The sequence below is a fragment of the Micromys minutus genome (genome assembly GCF_963924665.1).
Source record: "Micromys minutus genome assembly, chromosome: 14".
NCBI classification, from domain to species: Eukaryota; Metazoa; Chordata; class Mammalia; order Rodentia; family Muridae; genus Micromys; species Micromys minutus.
Genome location: NC_137983.1, coordinates 43,840,528 through 43,866,421, shown reverse-complemented (window position 1 = coordinate 43,866,421; position 25,894 = coordinate 43,840,528). Strand labels below are relative to the sequence as shown.

Genomic DNA, 25,894 nt, shown 5'->3' with positions numbered 1-25,894 from the left:
CGCATGGCCTTGTTGTGTGATTATGGCTCAAGGTATGTAATACTCAGAAGACCTAAGTTCTGTTCCCAGCATCCTTGTCAAGTGGCCAGTGTTTCCTGTAATTCAGTTCCACAGAGATCCAACACCTCTGGCTTCCACAAATACCCATTCATATGTGTGTATACCCACAAACAGACACGTGAGGTTTTAGTTAAGGTTACTATTGCTAAGATGCAACACCATGACCAAAAGCAAATTGGGAAGGAAAGGATTGAGTTGGATCATAAGTCCACATTATAGTCTATCACTTAATGAAACCAGGACAGGAAACCAAATATGATTGGAACCTGGAGGCAGGAGCTAATGCAGAGGCCATGGAGGGATGCTGCTTACTGGCTTGCTCATCATGGCTTGCTCAGCTTTCTTTTTTATAAGACCCAGGACCACCAGCCCAGGAATGGCACCACCCACATCAATCACTAATTAAGAAAATGTTCTGCAGGTTTGCTTACAGCTTGATCCTTCTATTGGGGTTCTCTCTTCCCACGGGACTCTAGCCTATATCAAGTTGGTGGAAAATTAGCCAGCACAGTTAACCCCTTGTCATCTTGACACACAACACATTTTAAGGCAAAGCCTTTCCTTTTTGTTGTCGTTCATCCCAAAGATCTCAGGTTAATAAATGTCACAATTATAAAAACAGATTACAAGCCTTAAAGTTCCCAATTCAAACACAACAGTTAAAACTCTGTAAAAACTCCAAAATCTTTTAAAATCCAAAATCTCTTTTAAAAAGTCAAGGTATCTCGACAGTGTGCCCCAAATAAAAAAATCAAAAATATATATTAAATACTTCCTTATTTCAAGAGGGAAGAACCAGGGCACGGTCATAGTCAGCTCAAAACAAAACCAATAACTCCATGTCCAATATCTGGGACTCACTCACTGTCTTCTGGACTCCAAGGACCTTGGGTCACTTCTCCAGCTCCACCCTCTGCAGCACACACAGAGTGTCTTCTCAATTCTGGCAGCTCCCTCCCACCTCGGCTGCTTATTCGATAGTACTTGGTTCTCCAAAATGCTGGGGTCTCATGCAACTGGGCTGTACTTTCAACAGTAGCCTCTCCTGGACTCTCTTCAGGGAGTCCAGCCCTGCCACACGCAATGCCAAGCCCCAGATGCTCTTCACGTCCCCTTCATACCTTCAAAACCAGTACCATATGGGTGACTTACACTACAAAACCTGGCTGCCAGAACAGGTACAGCCTTAGCCACTTCTGTACCACAGCTTCCGTGTTGCTGACCCTGAGGAAATACGTCCCAGAAGATTTTACCTCAATCACCTCTAATTCCTTACCTCCTACTGAAAAACTTACTGTTGTCCCAGTAAAGCAAAGGTTTTTTTGTTATTTTAACTTGAGTAACTCAGGTTTATTTTTCTGACTTGAGTGACTCAGGTCTCTCGTTGCCCACAGCAGATTCCTAAGTCCCAGCTAGGCAGAACCAGAGTGTCAACTCAGAATATGTATCAGCCCCAAAAGAGTCTATAAGTGACTCTCCAACATCCCTCAGAATTCCCAAGCCAGCCCTCCATCGCCTGCATTTGCTCTCATTTATCTCCCAAGCGAACAACTGACCAAGGTTTGAACACTCGATGGCTTTTCTAGCCCAAGGTTCCAAAGTCCCTCTGTGGTTCTCCCATAGAAATAAACATGGTCTCACAGGTCACAACAATACCCCACTATCTTGGTATAAATTTCTCTCGTAGTTAAGGTTAGTATTGCTGTGAGGAAACACCATGACCAAAAGCAAGTTGTGTGGGGAAGGGTTTATTTGACTTACACTTTCATATTGTCACTGAAGGTCACAAGGACAAGAACAGAAGGAGGAGCTGGAGGCAGGAGCTGATGCAGAAGCCATAGAGGGATGCTGCTTACTGGCTTGCTCCTTGTGGCTTGTTCAGCCTGCTTTCTTATAAAACCCAGGGCCACCACCCACAATGGGCTGGGCCTTCCCCCATCAATCATTAATTAAGAAATCTTCCACAGGCTTGCCTACAGCCTGATCTTATGGAGACATTTTCTCAATTGAGGTTCCCTCCTCTCAGATGACTCTAGTCTGTGTCAAGTTGCCGTAAAATTAGCCAGCACACATACATATACATATATACACACATACATATACATACATACTCACATATACACATACATACACATACATATACATAATACACATATGTACACATATACACACACATATATATACATACATACACATGTTAAAAGAAAATAAATATTGAAAAACAAGCCACACAACCATTTCAATAGAGGCGGAAAAACCTTTGACAAAACTCAACATCACTTCACCGAGAAAGCCTAAGGAAGCCAGGTACAGGAAGATCAGATTGCCGCATCGTAAGCACTAGAAGAGTTTTCTCTGCCATCGGGATGAGAGTCCTGTCCATTCTCTCCTTTCTCGCTCGCTAGAGCACTTAAAGTCTAAGGCAGAGAGAAAGAGAAGCAAAGACATGGACAAATAAATGAGACAGACAGAAGTCAGACTATCCCCACGTGCACATGACCTGATCCTGCGCTTACAGGACCCGGAAGACTCCGCCAGGAAGTGCCGCGGCCTGGTGAGCATTTGTGACAGAGCAGCAAGGTACTGCAGTAACGCAGCCATTAAGAGACCACAGGGGCGATTTCACTCACAAAATCATCAAGTATCATCAAACGAGCTACATGAGGATGTGAAAGGATTCATTAAAGAGTCCCAAAACATGGAAGGAAGAAACTGTAGAAGAAAGACCTCCTGAGTTCTGAACTGGGAGAATTGGTGCTGTAAAAACAAGTGGTTGTATTGCTGAAAATGACCTACGGTTCACGTAAACCCCACTGAATCTCCGGTAGCATGTTTGACGGAGCTAGAAAAGCATCCTAAAATTCACATGGACTCAAAAGAGGCCCCGAGTAACCAACCAAAGCAGCCCTGAGAGAGGCAAGCAGTCCTGGAGGGATCCAGCGCCTGACTTTATTCCACGCTGCTGTACGGGTGTGGTGCAAACTCAAACTCAGACCGATGGGATAGTCAGGGCAGAATGAGCACAACCCACAAAGCTGCAGCACCGATTCTCGGCACGTGACCAGCAACTTAGGCCTCTCACTTCCGTCTGTGATTTGGCCGGGCGTCCTTCGGCTGCTCCATCCATGGCTACACGCATGCTCTCCGGACCACAGCTTTCTCTACAGTGTGTCCTCTGTCCATCCTGTGTCCTCATCAGAGGTTAAGCCGATACGCCAGTCCCTTCAAACGACCTACGGTTTTATTCTCGCCGTGGTCAAAACCTCCTCAGCCTCCGTTCCAGGCAGTTCCAAGCACATGCCCTCATTCTGTGGATCCTGAGAGGCCTGTCCTAGTTTGTTTTCTGTTCAGAGAGAAACGCTGACAGCCGGGAATGTGGTGGAGAACGGGAGCTCCTTCAACTCCCGGGTCACCCAGGGAAGCCAAGGCAGGAACTGAGGCAGAGACCACTGCGAGACGCTGCTGACCGGCCTGTTCCAGGCTCACAGTCAGCTACTGTTTTTATACAGCTCAGACGCACCAACCATTGGGTGGTACTGCCCACAGCGAGCCGGGCCCTCCTACATCACTTAGCAATTAAGAAAATGCCTTACAGATGTGGCCACAGGCTAACACTATGGGGGACAATTCCTCTTTTTGAGGGTGCCTCTTCCCGGAGCAGTTGTTCTCAACCTTCCTAACGTTGAAGCCCCTTAATACAGTTCCTCATGCTGTGGTGACCCCCGACCATAAAGTCATTTTTTTGTGGTTGCAACTTCCTAACTGTAATGACAACTGCTACTGTTATGACTCATAATTTAAGTACCTGTGTTTTCCGATAGTCTTAGGCGACCCCATGAAGAGGTCACAACCCACAGGAGAGGTAAGCCACACCTAGGCGGGGGGGGGGGGGGGCGGGCTTTAAGGACAAGAGAACCATTATACAAGTGGAATGCACCATGTCTGCAAGCTGCATATTCATAACCCGGGTGTTCATCACCATGGGTGAGTTCTGCAACATGAAAACTGTGTTGCAGTGAACGTCAGCGCAATCACACATGTGGCTCCCGTACAAGGAAGTGGGACCTAGATCATATATGCCGTGTGAAAGTGGGAAGGGACTCTTTGGAAGAAGAAGAAAAATATTGGGAGGGGGAAGAGACAGGGAAAGAAATGGATAACGCTGCACAGGGGACATTTTTTTAAATGACTGACCTTGTGATAGGGAGATGGTGGCTCTGCCAGTAAAACGCTTGCCTTGCCGCATGAGGACCTGAGTCTGATCCCAGAGCACGTGTGTTAAAAGACAGATGGGCACGTGCTTATAACCCTAGTGCTGGAAAATTGGAAACAGACCCTAGCCCACTGAGTAGTTCTCAGTCAGTGGGGAAGTCTGGCCCACAAAGCAAGACGGACAGCTTCAGAAGAAGGACGCCAGAAACCAGTCTCTGGATTTCAAACGTGCAAACACACACACACACACACACACACACACACACACACGAGATTAATTGCCTATAAGGCCGGTACACTAAATATTTATTTTTAAAACTCTTAAAGACATTTAACATAGCAAGTTACCACTGCCAAAAAAAAAATCACTGAATAAAATGAATTCTTTTGCTTTCTAAAATATAAGCATAAAAATTCTCTCGTTTGAGAAGGGTTCAGAGATGAAGCATAAGGAAAGAGACTGTTGTTAAAAGGTATTAACAAAGCCACTTTGAAGGAAATTGTTCTTCTCCTGGATCTCTATATATCTTGTTAATGTCAAAAGAAATATTTAATATTATTATCTCTATTGTTTTGTATATGTGAACTGATAAAAATACTATGAAAAATTGACAAATGGTTTTTAAATAGACCATCTTAATTTGTATGTTTACTTTTGCCGTAAAAACTATACTCATTACCAGCAGTAATATTTTTATACATATATATATGATACTATAATACGATTTGTGTGTTCTATAGCTATGCAATACAAGTAATAAATTTTATATAATAATGTAGATTGTGTAAAAAAATGTTTCTTACTTCTGAGTTTGTTTTGTCTTCAATTTTCTTTGGAAATATGATTTCTAGAAATGAACTTTGAGAATCTGAAAAGAAAAAAACAAACATTTAGTAACTTTCCCTTTAATTTGACTAAATGTTCAGTTTCTTTCACAAAGTTTACTTAGCCAATATGAGAAGCTCATCACCGTGTGCTCCTTGGAAAATTCTAATGCTCACTTCAAGAGTCCATAAACTAAAACTGGGGTTAGGTAAAGAAGTTAGCATGGCCCCCTATGCAAACATGGTATATTGATCCATGAAGTGTTCCGTATTTAAAACAAAACACTGAAAACGTTGGCTTTGACAGACAAAGTGGTCATGAAAGACCAAAGGAGGCTGCTGGAAGCTGGGATGTTGTTGAAGGTTTCTTTACACTGACAATTCTGCTTTTACAGGGTTTTTCTACCACATGTCTTCTCAGACTTGTCCCGGCCTTTGTACTTTTTCTACTAAGATTCAGAATGTGGCATGTTATCAATAGATCATTTGAAAGTACAGAAAAAATTTAGATTTTAGATCCTAGGTGACCTCTTAGTGCAATCTAGTTCATTTTCCAAAATATTCCCTCGCATAGAGTGAATCCTGGAGCAGCAAGAATGAGTTGCCTTGTCTTCCAAGTGACGGATGTGGTCATCATTACCCACTAAGTCCATGTTCTTGAAGATTTCTAGCATCCCAGTTTTGCAGAATCTCCATCAATGCCAGCTCCCTGCCCTTCACCGCCCCTCCGCATGCCTTCACTCCCCGGGGGATCCAGCAAAGCTACTCCTTCCAAATGAAATTCATCCTCATACCCTAAAAGCCACGGAGTTCCTTTGCCAGCTTTGAAGTCTCCCTCCCTACACCACAAAGTCGTGCAGGCACCTGGGAGTGGTGAAGGGAAGAGCCCCAGTGTGGACAGCTGCAGAGGTGTTCGTTCGGTTACTCATACTTTTTGAGGGCTTCGCAACTACCTGACACTACTATGTTCAAAGGAATATTGGGACCACACAATCCTAGAGAAAATCAGACTGGTACTTTCATAAGAGAATGTACTGGCCCACAGCTCCGGAGCCCAGGAATCTGACATGAGGTTTGGGAATGATGGTTTCTGCTGGAAGTTCAAAGGGTATATACTAATTTCCTCTTCCCGTTAGAAGTTTCTGGACACTGTCACAGCAATGGCAGAAGTAACTGACATGGTACGGTGTGGTTTCAGTCCTGTACAATGCTAGAGAGAAGTCACAAAAGAAAAGCTTGGGAGACCTTTGGACTGATGTCGCTTTGTTTGTCTTTTAAATGAACTGTTCAAAATAACAGGTTTTGTTATAATAGTTTGCGTGCGTGTATGTTGCATACTTTGATCGTATTTGATCTTTAGTGTTCTTTACTTTCTATTTATTTGGATGTGTGTGTCTGTGTATGCATATGTGTATGCATCTGAAGGACATACATGTGACAGAGTGTACCTGAGGAGGTCAGAGGATGACTTGTGGTCATTTCTCTCCGACTGTGTGAGTCCTGAGGATCAAACTCAGGTTGACAGGCCTGGCAGCAGACTCCTTTACCTGATGAGACCTTTCTCTTATGGTAGATTTCAGGATCATGGATCACAGACTCATCGTTCTATTCTCTAAGCAAGGTACAGAAGCATAAAAGTGGTGTCTTTATGCCAGTTAATAACATGGTTGCATTTTAAGAGAATAATTAGAATTGTTAGTTCTTAGACGAAATTTTAGAAATACAAGAACAAAATTAACAAATAAGCAAATGAGCAACTCTCTTGAACACAAAATCATTAAATGGAGGTGTGCCTAGAAAACTGATATCCAACTGAGTTGGGTTTTGTTTGTTTTCTGGTTTGTTGTTGCTGTTGTTCAGCCAATCACCATTCAGGATCTGGAATCTGTCACCACTTAAAATCGTGGGCGGACCCATATTCCCAAGCATATTGTCTTTACTGTTAATCTGTTTCTAGCTAATCAGTCCTGAAGATGACTTCTTTCTTTATGTGGTGGCCAGTCTTGGGCCATGGGACCCACCCATTGGGCCGTCTCATACAACGAGCATTGTTTCATGGTGTTTTATCGGAGACTACTTGACAACATCCTAACAAAGATCTAGTCTTCTCAACGGTGTCAATTTTCTGGTGACCTGCTACCCATCCCTTACTGTCCCACATTCAGAACATGGGCACGTATTTTAACCTTGTAATGGCAGCACACCACTGCACCAGTCTCTTTAAGAAAACTGTGTGACAGTAATACATAAACCCCTGAAACTCGTGTGACCTCATGTAACAAGAATGGATTTGTTTATCATGGAAAGTCTGCCATTTCTCAATTAGTGACTAGTGAGACACTTGTGACCTTTTACCACTCTTCACAGATAAACATTATTTTGATGAAGATTTCAGCAAAACAGACCCTTGTCCCTGATTCTTTTAGATGACCACATAGTAACAAAACACTTGAGCAGGCAAAATGGTTCAACAGGTAAAGGTGTTTACCATACCCTGACCTCCATTCAATTCCTGGGACCCACATCAAAGGTGGAAAGAGAGAGCCAACTCCACAAAATTGTCTTCTGAGTTTCCCACATTTGCCGTGACACTCACACCTAAACTCCTTCATGATAATAAGTTTTAAAAAATTTCAATTAAGAACTGAATCTTCACAAAGATGATTGGTCCGTGTAAGAGACGTCTAACCAGTGGAAGCCCTTACTGATGTCACTAGAGAAGGTAGTGACTAAAGCAGTACACTGTGGCCATGCCTACTGGTTACAGATCGGCCTCACCCTGGAACTGAGGGACAAGGGCATGTATAGAAGATGACGTGACAATCTACAACAACCACAACAAAAGAAGATGAAGAACAGAACAGCCATCAAGCATAATACGAATGTATTGCCTCGTTAGTGCCGGTAACGGACAGCGTTCTGTAAAAGATCCCACTCGTGAAAGTGACCAAAGAAACAAAAGACTTACGAATAAGAAAATGGAGAGATGCACAGAGAAAAGTATGGATTCTAGAAGACCCTCTGAACAAGGATAAGCAATGTCCCTACACCTAAACTTTTCAGTTAAAATTTTCAGATGGGTTTTAAGTACCAGTCAGCCCGACACAACCCACTGAGAACTCTGAGGATTCTTAATGAAATGTGCCATACACATAGCATGTGAGCCACACGCCAGTGTCAGAGGAGCCCATTTCAGAGTCACCAACAATGGGGACTGAGGAAAGTCACACAAACCCTGTCAGAGGCAGGAAGCTCAAACATCTAAGTACATAGAGGAAGCAGAAAGTAGGCTGGCGTGTCCTTTGGTTGGGGTGAAGACGAGATAAGCAAATATTTTATCAGTGGGTGTAAAATGTTTCATTCCACAGGCAAAAGGTTTTAAGAAGTCGACTGTAACATGTTTTCTATAGTAAATAGCAACATGTTATGTTCTCTAAAAAACATTTTTAAAAACAGAAGTGGAAGGAATACAGTAAAATAATAGTAAAGTGCACAAAAGAAAATGTACGTTCTGAGAGAGAGAGAGAGAGAGAGAGAGAGATCCAAGGGAGTGAGAAGAAAGGGCAAAGGCTATGGGAAAATGTCCTTCAATAAGCAGATCTGGACTGGGGAGATGGCTCAGTGGATAAAACACTTATCACACAATCATAAGGAGCAGAGCTCAAATCTCCATAAGCTAGAGATGGGCATGGAAGACACACCTGTAATCTCAGTGATCCACAGAGACTGGATGTGGAAACAGAACCCCAGAGGTCCCAGGGCCAGCTGGCCGGGCTTATGCAGAGTGAGAAACAGGGAACATCCTTAAGTAAAGTGGAAGAAAAGAACTGGCATCTGAGGTGCTGTCCTCTGATCTCCGTATCATGCGTCCACACATTCATACCCACATGCACGCAATGCACACACTACACATATATACATAAACATAAAAACACAAATGCACACACTATACACATGCAAACATATACTATATACACATGCACACATGCACACACTACATACATACACACTAAACACAAATGTACACATACACATACTATATACAAATTCATACATGCATACAAACTACACACATGCACACATACACATACTATACAAACATGCACCCATAAACTATACATGCATGCACACGCTATACACATACACACACCATACATAAACACACATATAAAAAGGTTAAAAATAAAATAAAGCACATCTGATTATTACCTAAAACATGCAAAGATTTTTTTTTGAAAAATAGTGGCACACAATCCAAATTTTAAAATTGTGGAATGACCTGAAAAAGACACTAAAGAGAAAAGATTTCAGCAGCAGAGCAGAGGAGATGGATCAATGTCAAAGGCTAGGCTCAAAGCCAAATGTCCAGATCTCAATAGCATATGCCATTAGAAGATTGTTAATTAAAAATGATGAGACACCACTATATCCTCTCGCCATCACAGTGACAGCAGGTAACTGCCTGAATTAATGGAAAACTGTTCACATACAGCCTGAGCAAGCTGTAGACAGTGTCTGTCTTCACCACTGTTAAAACTGGGAAGCTGCGGAGACATGTTTCAGTAACTAAGCGGATAAACTATGCTCGACGTGGACCGTGGGAAGGGTATTTTCTATGCTATGAAGAAATAAGCTGTCAAAAGACAAGAAAGAGGCATCAAGGGATCTAAAAATATATACTTCAAATAAAAAGAAGCCTGTCTGCAAGGCCACGTGGTACTCGATTCCAATGAAACAATTTTCTGGAAAAGGCAGACAGCAAAAGGTAGCTGTTTAGGGGTGGCAGGGAGGAGGGCGAGTGGGAGAGCACGGAGGATTCAGGGCGGTGGGACTACTCCTCGTGATGCTGCAGGGTGGGTGGGCATCTTTGTGCAGGACACAGAACACACTGAACCCCAGGGCAATCAGGTCCATCCCTGCAACACCAGGGCTCCACCCTCTCGGAAGCACAGGGAGCAGGAACTGTGCACAAACACTGGCTTCTGCTCAGTTCTACTGTGCATCTGAATCTGCCTTGGAAAGTGACGTTTGATGATTTTTCTTTAGAAACACCAAAAACAAACAACAATGTTTTGAGGAACCAGAGAGATAGCTCACTCGCTGTTCTTCCAGAGGACCCAGGTTCAATTCCCAGCAACCACGTGGTGGCTCACTACTTCCTAGTCCTAGAGAAGCTTCTCAGATTCACTCTCTAAGGGCACCACACCAGGCACACAAGTGATCCACAGACTTAAAGGCAAGCAAAAACCCATACAAATAAAATAGTTTAAAATTTTTAAAATCTTTTAGAAGCTGTTGGTAAGTTTTGTATTTACCGCAGCTTAAAAAATTAAAGATAATAAATTAAAATATTAAAATAACATGCATAAAATAACCAAACCTCAATATTGATATCCCACTGAATTCCATAAAGTTTGCTGGTATATGGCATATCTATACCTATATAGATATCTACAGATAGATGATAGATTTAATATACATTAAATAAAGAGGCAAGGGGGTTAGAGTGGATAGATTAGAGGGAGGAACAGAGTTAGTGATATATTTTAATTAAAAAGAGAATAGCAATGCTTGCTGGTGTGGTTTTAGATTCTACAGTGCCATTATACTTTTTCTGTCTGTCAAGCGTGAGTGGAGCAAGCGGAGAGCTCGGACGTATCTGAAAAGGACTTCCAAAGTTCGCCCTTCTTTGTACTTCAACTGGAGCATGAGCATGCACCCCGAGACTGGAAGCAGTGGGCACACAATCGGGTTGTCCTTTACGGAAGCACGTGTTCAGGAGATCTACAACATGCCAAGCTACATCATCTTCCTTTTCTTCCCCCTGGAGAACCACTCTCAGTTTTGAAGTGTGTTAACATATAAAGAATACGACGGTGATATTTTAGATGCTGCTTAAATGTCTACTTCTAATAAACCAGAAGAGAACACTCGGAACCCCAAGCACGCTGATAGCCCGCCTTCACCTTTCAAAGGATGCACTGCACGCTTGAACGACAAGCGCTGGACTGAACGGCTGGGCTCAAAACAGCTTGAACACCACTATCTGTCAAGTTGCCGAAGCCCTACTTAATTCCAAATCTCGAGCAAGATTCTGCCCCTTCCCGGCTCCCACAAGCACCTCTGCTTTCCCTCTGAGCTTGGGCGTTTGTGGCTTAATGCCTTTCCTTTCCTTATTTCTGGATCATGTTGGAAGAATTAATTATCTATGGAAGCTGGGGTTTTTTGAGTTTAAGTGGATTCCAGTAGCTGTTGGGAGTGTTCTTTTGGGGTACACTTTTTGAGCTTTATGGTGTGCATGATAGGCCCACAAGAAAAGCGCCCCCAAACTCAGGGAACCCGCCTCGTGGCGCGCTCACCGTGTCCTGATGCCAGCAAGGCCCCCAGCTCCGCCAGCAGCAGCAGCAGTGCGTGCAGCCTGGCGCCCCGCATGGCGTCTCCTGGAGTACTTAGACAGTTGTAAAGCCGTTGCACGGGGCCGTGGGGCACGTGCCAGGGGCCACCGTGGGCCACGTCCTTGGAGCGCCCTAACCCCCTACCCCGCCTCCATCCTCCACCACACACCCCAGCTCGCACAGAGCTCAGCTGCTTCAAAGCCCGCATGCACGCAGGGCTGGAGAGGCTGTGATGGCGCACCGAGGTCAAAAAAGTACACAACATACGTGTGTGCCCGTTCTAAGGCTAAAACTAGGATTGCTTTTTAAGATGCCTAGAGAAAATTTTCAAGAAAGAGTAAAATGATTTTCTTACTTGGAATGTACATTTCCATAGGCACACTGCTCCTATGGACTGACCGCCAGGCTTCCTTCCAACCTGGTTCTCCACAGCACTTCAGCTAAGATTCATGTAACTCCCGCTGTAGAAACTTACCAGTGCGGTTAATTAATTTATACCGGAACGGCCGATCCACGGCAGATCCATGACATTCTAAAATACCTACATTTCAGCCCTCGTCCTAGCTGAAATGGCAGTGTCGTGGTCACATGCTTCCAAAGAGTCCTTCCTCCGTGTTTCTGAAGGTAATTTTCACCAGTGTTAGTACATACCCAACTGGTAAAACACCTAAGGATCCTGAAGAACTGAACACTCTTTTCATGTGTTTTCCTTAAGTGCAGCCACTGTGCACATTTGGCAAAATCCCTAACACTGAAATTAAGAAGAATCCAAAATAGTTGTGTTTTGTAGAAAGTAACGGGACGACCAAACAAGAATTTCAAGTATTTTATTTGTTGTAAATGTTTTTTTTTATTTTAATATGTATATATACACAAACAAAATATTATTTTTAAAAACTAATTAAATTCAGTTAATATACCTATTATTAAAGTTCTTTATGAAAGATTATGAAAAATTTAAGTGTTTAAAATTTCAGTGTCAGTATCATTCCTTTCAAAGTACAAATTCATTTTAATACAGCTGAGAAAGTAATCACAGAGACCAATATAACTTCTGTAGTTACCTAAGGAAACCACCGTTTCCTTCTTTTCTCCAGCCTAATTTTTATGAAAATATTAGTCAAAAGAGACAGGATCCAGCACACCATAGTAAATGTAAACATTCTAAATGACTTAATATCAAGCTTTGAAATTCAGATTTTAAAGTTAAAGTGCTCATGAATTCTCAAGTAGTTTTGTAACACCTCAACTGTTGGAAGGGATTCTCCATGCGCCTGTTCGACGACACCTATCCCTCGGGCATACTAAACACCTCGTACCATAGTATGTGCACGTCAATTAGAACAACACTAGTGCAATGCTTTACCATGATGCATAAAGAAAGTTCAGTTAAATCGGTTCCTATCACAGTCATTATAGTTGAAAAGATATTTAGAAATGGAAGCCAATAACTGATTGTTAAATCAATTTCTATCATAGTTATTATAATTGAAAGATCATAAAAAATGGAAGCCAATAACTGAGTACACACCATATTTCATACTTTCAAAGTATGTCATGATTGTGGCTCTTGTGTATTCTCCTTCAAGATAGTTGCTTCTTTGTGTATTAAGAGACATAAGTCCATAGAAATGGCTGTTAATCATGCAAGATGAAAATGCAGATGTTATTGGCAATTAGTCTTCCTAAGTTAATACATGTTCAAATGTTCAGCCAGAACTATTAATGGTAACTGGGGTCAAAAAGTCAGGATTACATTTAAGCACATAGTGACAAATCTTACACTAATCCAGTTAATTTGAGAATCATTACAGTAACATGTTCAAAATAACTTAATCCACATCAAGTGTATTAAATTCACAAATGGTCAAAGAAAACATCTCAATGGTGGAAGCATTCATTTTAAATCCCCTGGAGTGCCTGCACGTTCCTGTATTTCTCAATTCCCACTACGCTTCTGTGCTAATAAAGTTTGCTTTGTGGTGGTTTGTGTTCACTCATGGTTGGAAGAGAAAGGCTTTTCAAGGAAACATCAGGAAAACAAAACAAAAAAAAAAAAAAAACCAAAAAACATTTGCTCAGTTCCCTGAAGACTTTTAAAAAATAAGACTCTAATGTCAGGTGAGGGAGCTATATAAAGGAGGTGCAGGAGCTGGCCGAGCCGGAATCAAATTTCCCTGAGAAGATATTTTCGGTTGTGGTGGAGGTGGCCTGTGAGGGGAAAACATGAGTTAGAGTGTGTGGCGTGAATGGAGTAAGGCTGGATTCGTGACGAGCTCCACACAATACCATCCTCAACTCTCTGACAAGTAGGGGCACTTCCTCCTCTATGTTCTGAGATTACTGTGTCTATATGGTAGTCAACCGCTAAAAGGACCTGTCTGTGTCTGTGTACAGAACAGAGGTCATGGCTTCTTCGGTTGCTCTCACCCTTATTTTTGACTCTGTTGCTCACGGATTGGCTACGCAGGCTGGCAGTGAGCCTCGGTGCTCACTCACTGCCCATCCCCCAGTGCTGAGGTTGTGGGCACTGGATCCTGCCAGACTTATAAGTGGGTGCCGGGGATCTGAGCTTAGGTCCCTCCTGCTACCCGGGGAGGCTTTACCCCGGAAGCTCTCTCCCAGTCCTTGTCACTGCTTTATACTTCTGTCACTCCATGATCAGTGAGGTAAGAGGGCTGCAGCTTTTGTTTATAAAGGAAAAGCCTGTTGAATGATCAAATTGTAAAGGACACCTGAGGACAGTAAGTGGGTGAAGCACTCTTGTCGTGCCGTGGAAATGTACGGACAGGCACGCCTCAAGGGACAGCTCTGGACCTAAGTGCACAAGCAGTGACTGAGCCAGATGACTTTGGAGAAGACATGAAGTGGGAAGGGGGGTGTGGTGAGGGAGATCTAGGAGGAGCTGGGGGAAGGGGGGCAGTATGACCCAAATATACTGTACAGATTTCTGAACTTCTCTAAGAGTGAACAATTAAAATGAACTACATACATAAAAAAAGCACTGGTCCACTAGCTTTCTGTAGCTGACCTGAGACAAAGGCTGGCTTCCCTCATTAAAAATGAACAGATTCCCCTCAAAGCTCCATGACTTTACTAGCGATGGGTAGCTGGCTAGGTTGCCATGACTACCCTCCTGTGGAGGGGTCTGAAGCCCAACCAACATTTTACTAAATAGCAAATTCCTAACTACATTCTGAGTATTTGTCCTTATACCCACAGGTAAGTGCCGTCCTCACCCCTCATCAAAGATCTCCTTGTACCACACAGAGACCATTACAGAAAGTCACACCTGACAGAGACATGGGGAACAAGCCTAATGGATTCACTTACACACAACTTCTGCACGAAGGCTCGGGAATCACTAGAGGAGAGAGTGGACAGGAAGGAAAAGCTAGAGCCACTGTTCTCAACCTGTGGGTCCTAACACCTTGGGGTCTGAAATGAGTTTTCATAAGGTCGCCTAAGACCACCAGAAGATACAGATATTTATGCTCCAATTCATAAGAGGAGCAAAATTGTAGTTATAAAGTAGCAACAAAAATAATTTTATGGGTTGCCACAACACAAGGAATTGTATTAAAGCATTGGGAATTAGGAGTCTGTTGTGAGACCGTGTCTCCTACAAATGTTAGAAGCTACATCTATGAAGTCTGATTAACATGACTGCCTAAATATGACCTGAATAAGGATGACGTCAAGATACATGCTACCTGAAAGGGGAGACTCATGAGGCCTCAACATTAGATAAGGAACTATAGGCAACTAAAAGAATGCTCAGAAATACTTCAGGGAAGAATACAGCAATTAGTTACCTAACACCAAATGGTCAGCCCTGAAAGCAGTCATAAAAGTAACATTATACAGAGTAAACAGATTATATTTATGTATTTAGACATAGATAAATAGATAGGCACACACACACCACTTAAAAAAAAAAGAGAGGTCATGAATTTTTTTTTTTTTAAGTTGGGGCATGAGTACACAGGAGAATTTGAAAGGAGGAAAGGGAAGGCAAAAATGGTAACAATTAAAATCTCAAAACTTTTAAAAATTTCAAAATATAAAGTAAATGGGAACAGGGATTATAACCTGAATGTAGAAGACTTAAAAGGAGGGAAAGAGAAAGAAAACAAGATAAGGAATTGGGGCAGGAAGAAAGAGAGGAAGGAATAAAATCTAATGAAAATAATATTTTATTGGAGGCAACAAGGAGTGGAGACAGTGAGCACGTGTGACACACAGAGACAGCACGTGTGACACATGGAGACAGTGAGCACGTGTGACACACAGAGACAGCACGTGTGACACATGGAGACAGTGAGCACGTGTGACACATGGAGACAGTGAGCACGTGTGACACATGGAGACGGTGAGCACGTGTGACACATGGAGACGGTGAACACAAGTGACACATGGAGACAGTGAGCACGTGTGACACATGGAGACAGTGAGCACGTGTGACACATGGAGACGGTGAGCACGTGTGACACATGGAGACGGTGAACACAAGTGACACATGGAGACAGTGAGCACGTGTGACACATGGAGACAGTGAGCACGTGTGACACATGGAGACGGTGAACACAAGTGACACATGGAGACAGTGAGCACGTGTGACACACGGAGACAGTGAGCACATGTGACACATGGAGACAGTGAGCACATGTGACACATGGAGACAGTGAGCACGTGTGACATAAAAGCAGACGCGTGGAATTCTAGAAATGGGAAGGTTCAGTAGAGAGTAAGGACAGAGGAAGGGATCAAGGAAAGACTTAAAGTTATGGGTGGATAAAAAAAAAACTTAGAAATCTACAATATGTAAGCTAATTTGAAATTATACTGTAAAGAAAATAGTTCGAATGGAAGTGTCCTGTCATGATGGATCAAGCTGTTACTAGAGCCCAGAGTTATTAAATAAAACACTCTAGTGCCGGTGTAGGCTGCCTACTGCGAACTGCTGGTCAGGGAGGCCCTAGAGGTGCTCAAGACTATCTAAGTGACTGCCATTGCTCTCGGTCACCCACCCAACTGAATGATGAAACCCCATTGGTGAATACTGCACACTGAGGTTGTGGAACGCTGATAAAGTAGCTGGAGCAGAACTGGAGCCTTCCTTCCTGCTAGGTAACTGTGGTAGTATGGAGTGTTCTGAGGACTGGTGGAGAAGAGTCATCAACAGGGACCCTGCAATGGCACACGATAAACCTGCCGGGCAAGAGCTGCCTACTGAAGCAAGAGTGGCATGTGCATCATGGGGGAAACCAACTGCTTTCTAGACAGACAGAACTCACGTTTCCCACTCCAGACCTGGACGGTTATGTCTGGGGGAGTCAGAGACCCTAGTGGCGAAACTGCTGCCTCTGCTTTGTAAAATGATCACACCGGCAGACTGCCCACCAAAGAGTTATATCGATACCCATATGCTGCTCTCAGCCTTGGTCGGAAAAACTTGCTTGTCAGTGAGTACTGGTGAGATCAAACACCCACGACTGCCCGGAGTGCTGAGGTTATGTGACCACTGATTACTCAGCTCTGAATGGGACATCTATGAAAGAGCCTGAAAACTGGAGACGTGCTGGAAAACCTTGTCTCCTGGATATAAGAACGTACAGACCCAAGCTCCTACTCATAAGAACCTGCAGACCTGGAGCTAATCAAGAATGAGCCCATCCCATCGGCATCCTGTCACGGATGCAGGAGTGACCCATGGGAGGCAGTGACCCCTCCCTGAGGTGCTGCAGGCAGCCACAAGTTACTGGGAACAGAATGATCCTGTTCCTCAGCTGTTAAACATTTTCCATTTTACTGTTGTTTTCCTTCATTAAACTTCAATTTTTTTTAATTCAAAAAATTACAGGTGGATTTTGGGTGGGGCTGGAGAGAAGGCTCAGCAGTTAAGAACGACTGCTACTTTCAGAGGACCCACTTTCCGTTCCCAGCGTCCAGATGGTGGCTCCCAACCATCTGTAAGTTCGGTCCCAGGGCATCTGACATCTTTGGCCTACATGAGCACCAAGCCACACGGTGCACATACGTGCATGCGGGCAAACACTCAGACACAACACACAAGGTAAACATCAATGCTCTTTTTAAATGATGGGCACCAAACCAGCGCTTAATGTGAAACTAGCTCTATGTTTACACATAAGACTGAGACTCCAGAATCCTTACATGGTCCCCATCCATCTCAGTACTGAGACTCTAACCCGTGGACGCCCTGACCACCTCTGCATGGACCTGCCTGCCCACATCACACTAGAGAGAGCACTGTCTAGGAACGCCTCTGCTCACATAGTTCTCTCTTTATGCTCAGGAGGATGCCGAGGCACCCGTCCCAGAGAGTAAGTTCACTACAGAACACCACCCTGGTCTGTAGACTGGACTGTAGCGCACTCTGGAGTGGGCGGGGTCAGACACATTTCATATGACAAAGTGCAGTACCACAGTTCATGTGTCCTTCCAATTTTGCATTTGGCCCATTAGCTTCAGTTCTGCTTCTTTTTTTTTTTTTTTTTTTTTTTTAAATTCTAGAATCTGCATTTTTTTAAAAAAGTTTCTAGTCCTACACGAAAATTCTCAGTCTGGACCTCTAACATGATCAGAATTATTTTAAGAACAATGTCTGATGGTTTTTAACTTTAAAAAAAAAGAAACCTCCGGTTCTCTTTCTATGTTGTATGATTTAGTTTTAGTCACAATTTCTTTACTTGCAACCTGGATCTTCTGTGTAGAAATCAATCAAGTATAGAACATCTCTGGTCCTGGGTCCCTGAACAAAGCCTGGGAAGTTTGCCTTGGGAGTTCCCCTGGCTGGAACTCTAATTTTGCCCCATCTGCCCTCTGAGCTCTTGGAAGCTTCTCTCACCCCTAGGTTCATCTATAAGAGAAAAGTCATCCCCAAAGCTGGTCATCTCTAAACGTCCTTCTGCTTTGGGCCCTGGCTGCACCGTCCCCTGCCTCCTCGGCCTTTTCCTAAGCACATGCAGCCTACAACCGAGCTTCTCGCTTGTACGCTATGACTGAGCTTCTCAGGCTAGTCTCTGAGGGGAAGCAGGTGCAGCCCGTTTACTTTCTACACTCAGTATTTTAAAGGCCCTTGATTCTGACCTGACACCAAAAGCTATGTAAGGTAATTCTCTCTGGCGTTGTACAAATATAACAATATTCATATAAAAGGTCTGTAAAAGCTTTCCTTACAGATTCTGTTCTATCCAATCTTGTTTCCAGTTCAGTCACCTAAACACCTTGCCCTAAGTCAACATGAACTGGGAAACTGTGAGGACTGACTCGTGGATTCTAACATGGTCAAGTCATCTGAACCCATTTCCTGCCAACCTTGACGGAAACTGCGGAGGCTGCTTGGCGGCGTAGGTTGGTACTGGGAATCTGTTTCCTTGCACGGGCTGAAAAGAAAAGAAAATGCATAGTTATTGCTACATTATGGTCACAAAGCTGTACTGAGTATGACACTACTTTCTGTATAAATGATTAATATACTTGAGGCCACTGACAGTTTTGGTTAAAAGGGCAAACCAAGAGTGCAGCTCAGTGCCAGTGTGCTTTTCTAGCATGGATAAAGCTCCAAGCTTGATCTCCAGGACAACAGATTGAAAACAATAGTTTCCTGTTTAACTCATCTTTACTACTAAATGCCATACTTCCTTATTTGAAGGCTATATGTTTAAATTCAATAACACTAAAGTATAATAATATTGAATTAAATTAACTAAATAACACCAATACATTTTCAATAAAATACTGACATTTTATTGGCAAGCCTGTGAAGTAGCTAACTGGGATCAGGATTCCCAGTAACCTGTTACCCTTAATATTAGAATTCATGATACCCTTCCTTGGCGAAGGAGCTGAAATACAGCAAGATCTGCGCAGATTGTGCAGGCAGAAAACTCAGGAAGGAGACTTCAGCCGTGAACTAACCTGACACACACACAGACACCAGCCCGTCATACAGAGGCAAACGCTCGCTCTACAATGCACTGGGCATGCTCCAGAAGACAGCAATTGTTCAGCCACAAACAAGCTTTAAAAAGTGTGAGTGAAGACATCCATCAAGTATCCCAACCACAGTAATATGACTGGAATAAACATGAGAGGAATTTAAGAAAACTCCAAAATAGAGAACTAAACAGTATGCTTCTGAACAATCGCTGGGCCAAGAAATCAAAAGAATTACAGAAATACCTCTTGAGACAAAAATGTAAATAAAAAATTAACAACTCTTAAAAGATCCATCTGAGGAGAAGCTGAAATAGTTCATAGCAAATGTATAGCAATAAATACCTTTATCAGAAGGAGCACATGCCATTTCAAAAGGAGAAAAACTATCAAATAACAACCTAATGCAATAGTTTAAAACCTAGAAATATGGGGATAAACTAACCATAAAACTTTAAGGAGGAAATTGTATAATGATTAAAGTTAGTAGAAGGAAAGAAAGAGTAAGATATAGAGGAGAAATAAATGAAATAGAAAACATCTATAAAAATAAAAACTGATGTTCTGAAAATATAAATAAAATCAAAAACTATTATCTAGATGTGATGGTTAATACTGGCTTTCAGCTTGACAGGACCTGGAATGCCCTCAGGGACAAGCGTCCAGCATGCCTGTGGAGGGTCATCTGGTGACTGGAGCTGGAAGACCTAGTGCGGTGGAGGGTGGTGCCCTCCTTGGGCTTGAGTTGCGGGCCTCTTAAGAGGAAGGGCTCACATTGCACTCTTCCTGACTGGGTGGAACCAGCTCTCTCAAGATCCAGCTGCCTTTGCTTTCCTTTTTTTTTTTTTTTAATTAAACAACTTCATTTTAAAAAACAGAGATAAATGTACAGATTTTAAAAGCATTTTTACATAAAACTATATGAATATATTTTTGTCAGTACTTGATTTTTTTTTAAGATTTGATAGTATGCATTGAAATCTTACTAGTTACAATGAGCATAAAGTACATATAAAAAATGTAACATGGAAATAGTCAAAGTTTTCTTGGTGTGTAAAGATTAAACATAATGATTTTTAAATACCAAGAATTGCCACAAGGCTTAGCTCTTGAATTATTAATGATTTAAGGCTAACACAAGGGGCTGAACCCTGCAGCTGTGAGCCAAAAGAAACTATCTCTTCTTTAGGTCGCTTTGTCAGGGGATTTTATCATAGCAAAAGGAAAAGCAAGTAGTGAACAAAAGACTATCAGAAAGAAAAGACAAGAGGAATTCGGAAATACAAAGGATCCTTAAGCGGCTGCTGTGAACAGTAAGAGGGCAACAGGTAGAGGGAACTGGAGAGATGGACGCATCTGTGGAGACCTACAACCGGCCTGGTGGGGATGCACAGATTGGTGGGTGGCTAAATGGACTATTCACAAGGAGGTCTGGATCACCAAGAACTCTCACAGTGAAATGCTCATAGAGCCAAGGTCACCTGCAGTCAGTACAACCCCTGTATTTCAGTAACATGGCTTAAGTAACCCCACACACCTGAGGCCAGCTGTGTGTGATGTGTGTGCACATGTGTGCATACCACAGTATACATGTGAAAGTCAGAGGGCATCTCTGGGTACGGGTCCTGGCCTTTCCCTACTTTGAAAAAAGCCTCTGTTGTCACGCTGGGTACACCAAGATGGCTGCTGCAAATACCTCTGGACACTTTCCACCTCCATCCAGCCTCACCTCGGGAGCACAAGAGTTACAGATCTGCGCTACCATGCCCAGTTTTACATCTCGAGATTCAGACTCACGTCCCAAAACCTTTCAAGGCACACACTAGACTTTCTGAACCATTTCTCAGGCTAGGTCAGTGAGTTTTGTTTTGGTTTTAGGATTTTAATGTTTCACTTTGTGTATGCTTTGCCCGCATGTATGTGAGCACACTCTGCGATGCCAGGTGCCCAAGGAGCCCGAGTGGGCATTGGATCCCCTGGAACAGGAATTAGAGACAATTGTAAACTGCCACAGGGTGCTGGAAACTGATCCCAGGTCTTCTGAACGAGCAGTTGCTGCTCTTAACTTCTGAGCACTCTGTCCAGCCCCTGGGGCAGTTGATTTTTTGGCAAAAATGCTAAGAAAACACACTGGAGATACAACGGTCTTTTCAATACGTGAGTTACTCTTATAAAACAAAGTGTCCCAATAAAGTGACTAGATTAAAATAGCCTATTGTACATTCCAAATAGCTACAAAGGGGGCCTGGTGGTGTAAGTGTGTAATCTCAGATACTCAGGGCTGGAGCAGGAGGACGGGAAGTTCAAGGCCAGCCTGGGAAACTTGATAAAAAGCCTTCTCAAAGTAAGGTGAGTGAGATGGTTCAGTGTCATCTCCAGCATCCACAACTCTCTTCTTAAACAGCTATAATTTCTTTTTAAACTTTTTATGTTGATTTTACTTTATACGTATGACTATTTTACCTGTATGCATCTATGTGTACATATGTGGTTACTATATCCCCTGGAAATGGGGTTATAGATGGTTGGGAGCCACCATGTAAGTGATAGGGATTGAACTTGGGTCTTCCAAAATAGCAACAAGTCATCTCTCCAACATCGTCCCAAGTATCATTTCTTTGTGGAAGAAGCATAAAAGTTCTTTCCTTTTGAGAGTCTTTTTTTTCTTGCTATTTGGTTGGCCAGGGCTATATACAACTGAATGTCTACTGAGGCATGCATGAAAAGAGCATCCCACTGAACGTGAAGCCCAGCTTGCTATTGGGATGTTCTGTGTGACATACCAACAGTGCAAGCCAATGAGGTACAACCTCGGGCGACATCTGGGATAAGGGATGAGGTGATGAAAACCACAGCAGACTTGTGTATAAATACCCGAACACTCTTAAGAGCCCAACAGAAGGTAAGATCTATATTACATATTGCTCCTCAGTAAGCACACATGCCCTCCTAACACCCTCCCATGCACAGGCAGAAATGTGCTGGGATGGTGAGGCTCAACCAAGAGCTCAGCACCCAATCTTTGCTCACTCATGCTAGGGCACAAGCTACTGAAACCATAAAGAAATGCCAGAAAGAAAAGCAGCAGACCCAGGTGCTCACTTCTCGTTTTTAGGCAAAAGTATTCTGAATAACTAGATGCCTTTTCTCACATCCTATGAGCCAGGATTCTGCTGGTTCCTTTTGTTTGAAGACTACCTACAGTATTCCCCAATACACAGTAAAGTTATCTATGTTTAAACTAGGCAATCATTTTTCAGTCTCTCTTTTTTGGGACTGAAGATCAAACCTACAGTTGTAAGCACACTATGAACAGATGTCACCATGAGACACACTCCTAGGTCCCACTTGTGTCTTGGAATGTACAATACTTGAACACAATAGGAAAGACTTTTTTTATGAAATGTACAGCATCTCTAGATAACATGCCAAGGACTCACTGGCTGTCTGGAGACATTTGGACCTCCTGGTGGTCTGGAGACACTTGGGCCCCCTGGTGGTCTGGAGACACTAGGACCTCCTGGTGGTCTGGAGACACTAGGACCTCCTGGCTGTCTAGAGACACTAGGACCTCCTGGCTGTCTGGAGACGTTTGCTTGATTTCTGCCATCTGACCTGAAAGACAGGATTACTTTTAGTTAATTCATGATAAAACATTTGCACAGGACGCATTATATATGGCTTCAATTTTCCCTAATGCAAAATTAAAAAGTTGCTGCTGCTGCTGGTGACAACCAGAGGGGTAGCCGACGTCTCTGTATTTTGACCAGTGTTCACACAAATCTTGTCCTTGTGGGAACAAAGGATTCCTAACTCCATTTTAGTACTCAATAATGTGGAAATTCTAAGAGACTATGAAACTCAACTAATTAGATCAGTGATCTCTAACTTTTTCTCTTCAGATTTTCTTAAAAATTAAAGAATCTTAAAACAAGTTCTGGGAATGCATGCACATTAGAAGCAAGCATCTGAAACCCAAGAAGTTCAGTGGCTGGAGTGACAGCAGGTGAGCCATACCCACTGAGGACTGGTGAGTCTGCTGGGCAGGGATGAGAGGAGACTGCTCTCACTATGTAACGAAAACCACAGACTCAGACTCCCAAGTCCACAGGGACTGGTCAGTCAGAACTGTGATGGCCAGCGAGGAAGAAAAGGTGGGAAAGGAGGACAAGGAAGAAGAAGAGGGAAAAGGAGGAGGAGAGGGGAACAGAAGGAGAGGAGAGAGAAAGAGAAGGAAGAAAAGGAGGAATAGGAGGAAGAGGAAGAGGAGGGTAGAATACTTTCGACTCTGAAGTTTACATTGGTGCACTCCAGGAAAGAATAACACAGTAAGGCAGGGTCCTAAAGTCTGCATGGACATCTGGAATCATTATTATTTGGGCGATAAGAGAACCACATGCTTGCATTTGGCTTTGCTGATATTTCTTTATTTAATCTTTAATTACTAAATTTGATCTAATTATCAAATAACTAAAAAATTCAGTTACTATGTGACTAAAACCACAAAGTAGGTAATATTCCCATTGTATATGGAATAAGCTCAGATTCAGAGTTTTGTCAATTTCAGCCCATATTTTTTTTCACCATACTATTAACAAACAATTTGAACTTTGACCTATTTATAATGTCCTTTATACTAAACACTGATTCGATATATTAGAAGTGAGTTTTCACGTGGATATCTCTGAAAATTCAACATGCTGACTGAAAAGTATCAGGTGTCTGAACTATATAAACCGTATCTCATCAAAGGTTGTTTCTTAAAATCTGGTTTTCACACTGAGAGTTCAAAATTCCTAAGCAGGAATGGGTATGGAAGGAAGACATAGAAACCCAACACATGTCTAAACTTTATCCCATGTTCTAATCTCTAGTTAGAAGGCCTAACTCCCATGCCAAGCCCTCAATCCCACTTGTATTTATCAGAAATCAGTATAAGGCAAAGATCACTGCTCACAGCACAGACTGCTCACAGCCCCTCCCCTGCCTGGTCTCAGAGCTAAGCCACCAGTCTTTCTTTACTCTGGGTATGTGGGGATGTGGGGGGAAAGAGACGGGGGGGGGGAGAGAGAGGCTGAGAGACTGTATATGTATGAGAGAGAGATGGGGAGAGAGACACTGAGAGACTGTACATGTAAGAGAGCCTGTATGAGAAAGAAAGAAAAGAAACTGTAAGAGTGAGTGTGAATGTGAGAGAGAGAGAGAGAGAGAGAGAGAGAGAGAGAGAGAGAGAGAGAGTGTGTGTGTGTAAGCAGTAAGGTCTCAGTAGGTAGTTCAGACAAGTCTTGAACTCACAACCCTCATGTCTCAGCCTCCCAAGGGTTTTAACAAGCCTATGCCATCATGGCTGGTTCCCCACTACATGTTTATCATACCAAAAGAATAGTAAGATATCATAAAACCCTATTATTAAGATCAGCCAACTTCTGTGCTAGATCATTAATAATTGCTTTAAATTACTTAATACACATTAAAAAGAAAAGGCTAAGCACTCATACATCTGTGATCTCTTCTTTCTGAAGGTTTTTCGTAGTTCATCTCTCTTGATAAAGAGGAAGATGGCAGCTGCAACAAGGGGTACGATCAGGAAGAAGAAGACCAGAAGTCCATCCCTCAGTGCCGTGCTCTTTGCTAGAAAGACAGAATTGAGAGTAATGGGCAGTTACATTCGGCGTTAACCCTCTCCACACAGAACACACCCGGTGATTATACATGGTTCACATAAGCGTTTCTCTTACTTAATCTGCTAGTGTTTCCTTGAGTAAATTAGAAAGGACATAATACATCTCTTGCTACTCCCGTTACGTAAGAGGTCACATCCTACCAACAGACACCACTGGCACATGACTTTGTTCTCCTGTTCCTGTCCTTCCTCGATCTCAGTGCAGCTACATAAATAAACAGTAGGGGTTCTAATATGTGCTGTTACTTGTTCAACATCTCAGTACTGAAGAAATGTTACAACATGTAACTATTTATGAAGCACATGGACTCCACTGTGACTGCAGAATAATTTTCCCAAGAGATGTATGTATTCTATATGTCAAGGAAATACATTCATCCTTTCTTAGATATATTAGAAAACTGTGCTCCACAGTGAGAGTGAAAATTTGGTACACTCCCAAATAACACATAATAATTCTATAGCCTAACCTACAAGGCCAAAATTCTGGCTTTCTTCCCAATATGGAAGGCAATAAATGGTGTCATATGTGATTTACATTAACTTTTATACCATGAGTTGAACATCCTCCATGCCTTGTACTGAATCTTTGGTTTGCTTCTTTTCTACTTTCTTGAGCTTGCTGTATATCGGAGATTTAGTCCCATCCCCAACTGGACACAGAAATGTGCTCCCCGTTTTTGTCACTTGCCTGTGGTATTACAGATCTCTCCACATGCAAATGACAAGATAAAATAGACAAAACCCTTAGACAAAT

General features: G+C 42.7%; 2 protein-coding genes across 2 annotated transcripts in view; both read right to left on the bottom strand.

Moving 5' to 3' along the window:
• LOC308430013 (disintegrin and metalloproteinase domain-containing protein 32-like) overlaps positions 1-11,529 on the bottom strand; it is a gene marked incomplete at both ends in the record, with an annotated part of 87,372 nt that extends 75,843 nt beyond the window's left edge. Inside the window, 2 exons of the mRNA XM_080929094.1 lie at positions 5,077-5,141; positions 11,457-11,529. Of these exons, the coding sequence (XP_080785220.1) occupies positions 5,077-5,141; positions 11,457-11,529 (138 nt within the window). The remainder of the gene's footprint in view (positions 1-5,076; positions 5,142-11,456) is intronic.
• A 774-nt stretch (positions 11,530-12,303) lies between these two features.
• Positions 12,304-25,894, bottom strand: part of ADAM9 (ADAM metallopeptidase domain 9) — a 73,610-nt gene continuing 60,019 nt past the window's right edge. The window contains exons 19-22 of the mRNA XM_080928990.1: positions 24,953-25,085; positions 22,895-23,069; positions 18,834-18,901; positions 12,304-13,703 (exon numbers count right to left, since the gene is read on the bottom strand). Coding sequence (XP_080785116.1) covers positions 13,610-13,703; positions 18,834-18,901; positions 22,895-23,069; positions 24,953-25,085 — 470 coding nt within the window. The 3' untranslated portion in view covers positions 12,304-13,609. The remainder of the gene's footprint in view (positions 13,704-18,833; positions 18,902-22,894; positions 23,070-24,952; positions 25,086-25,894) is intronic.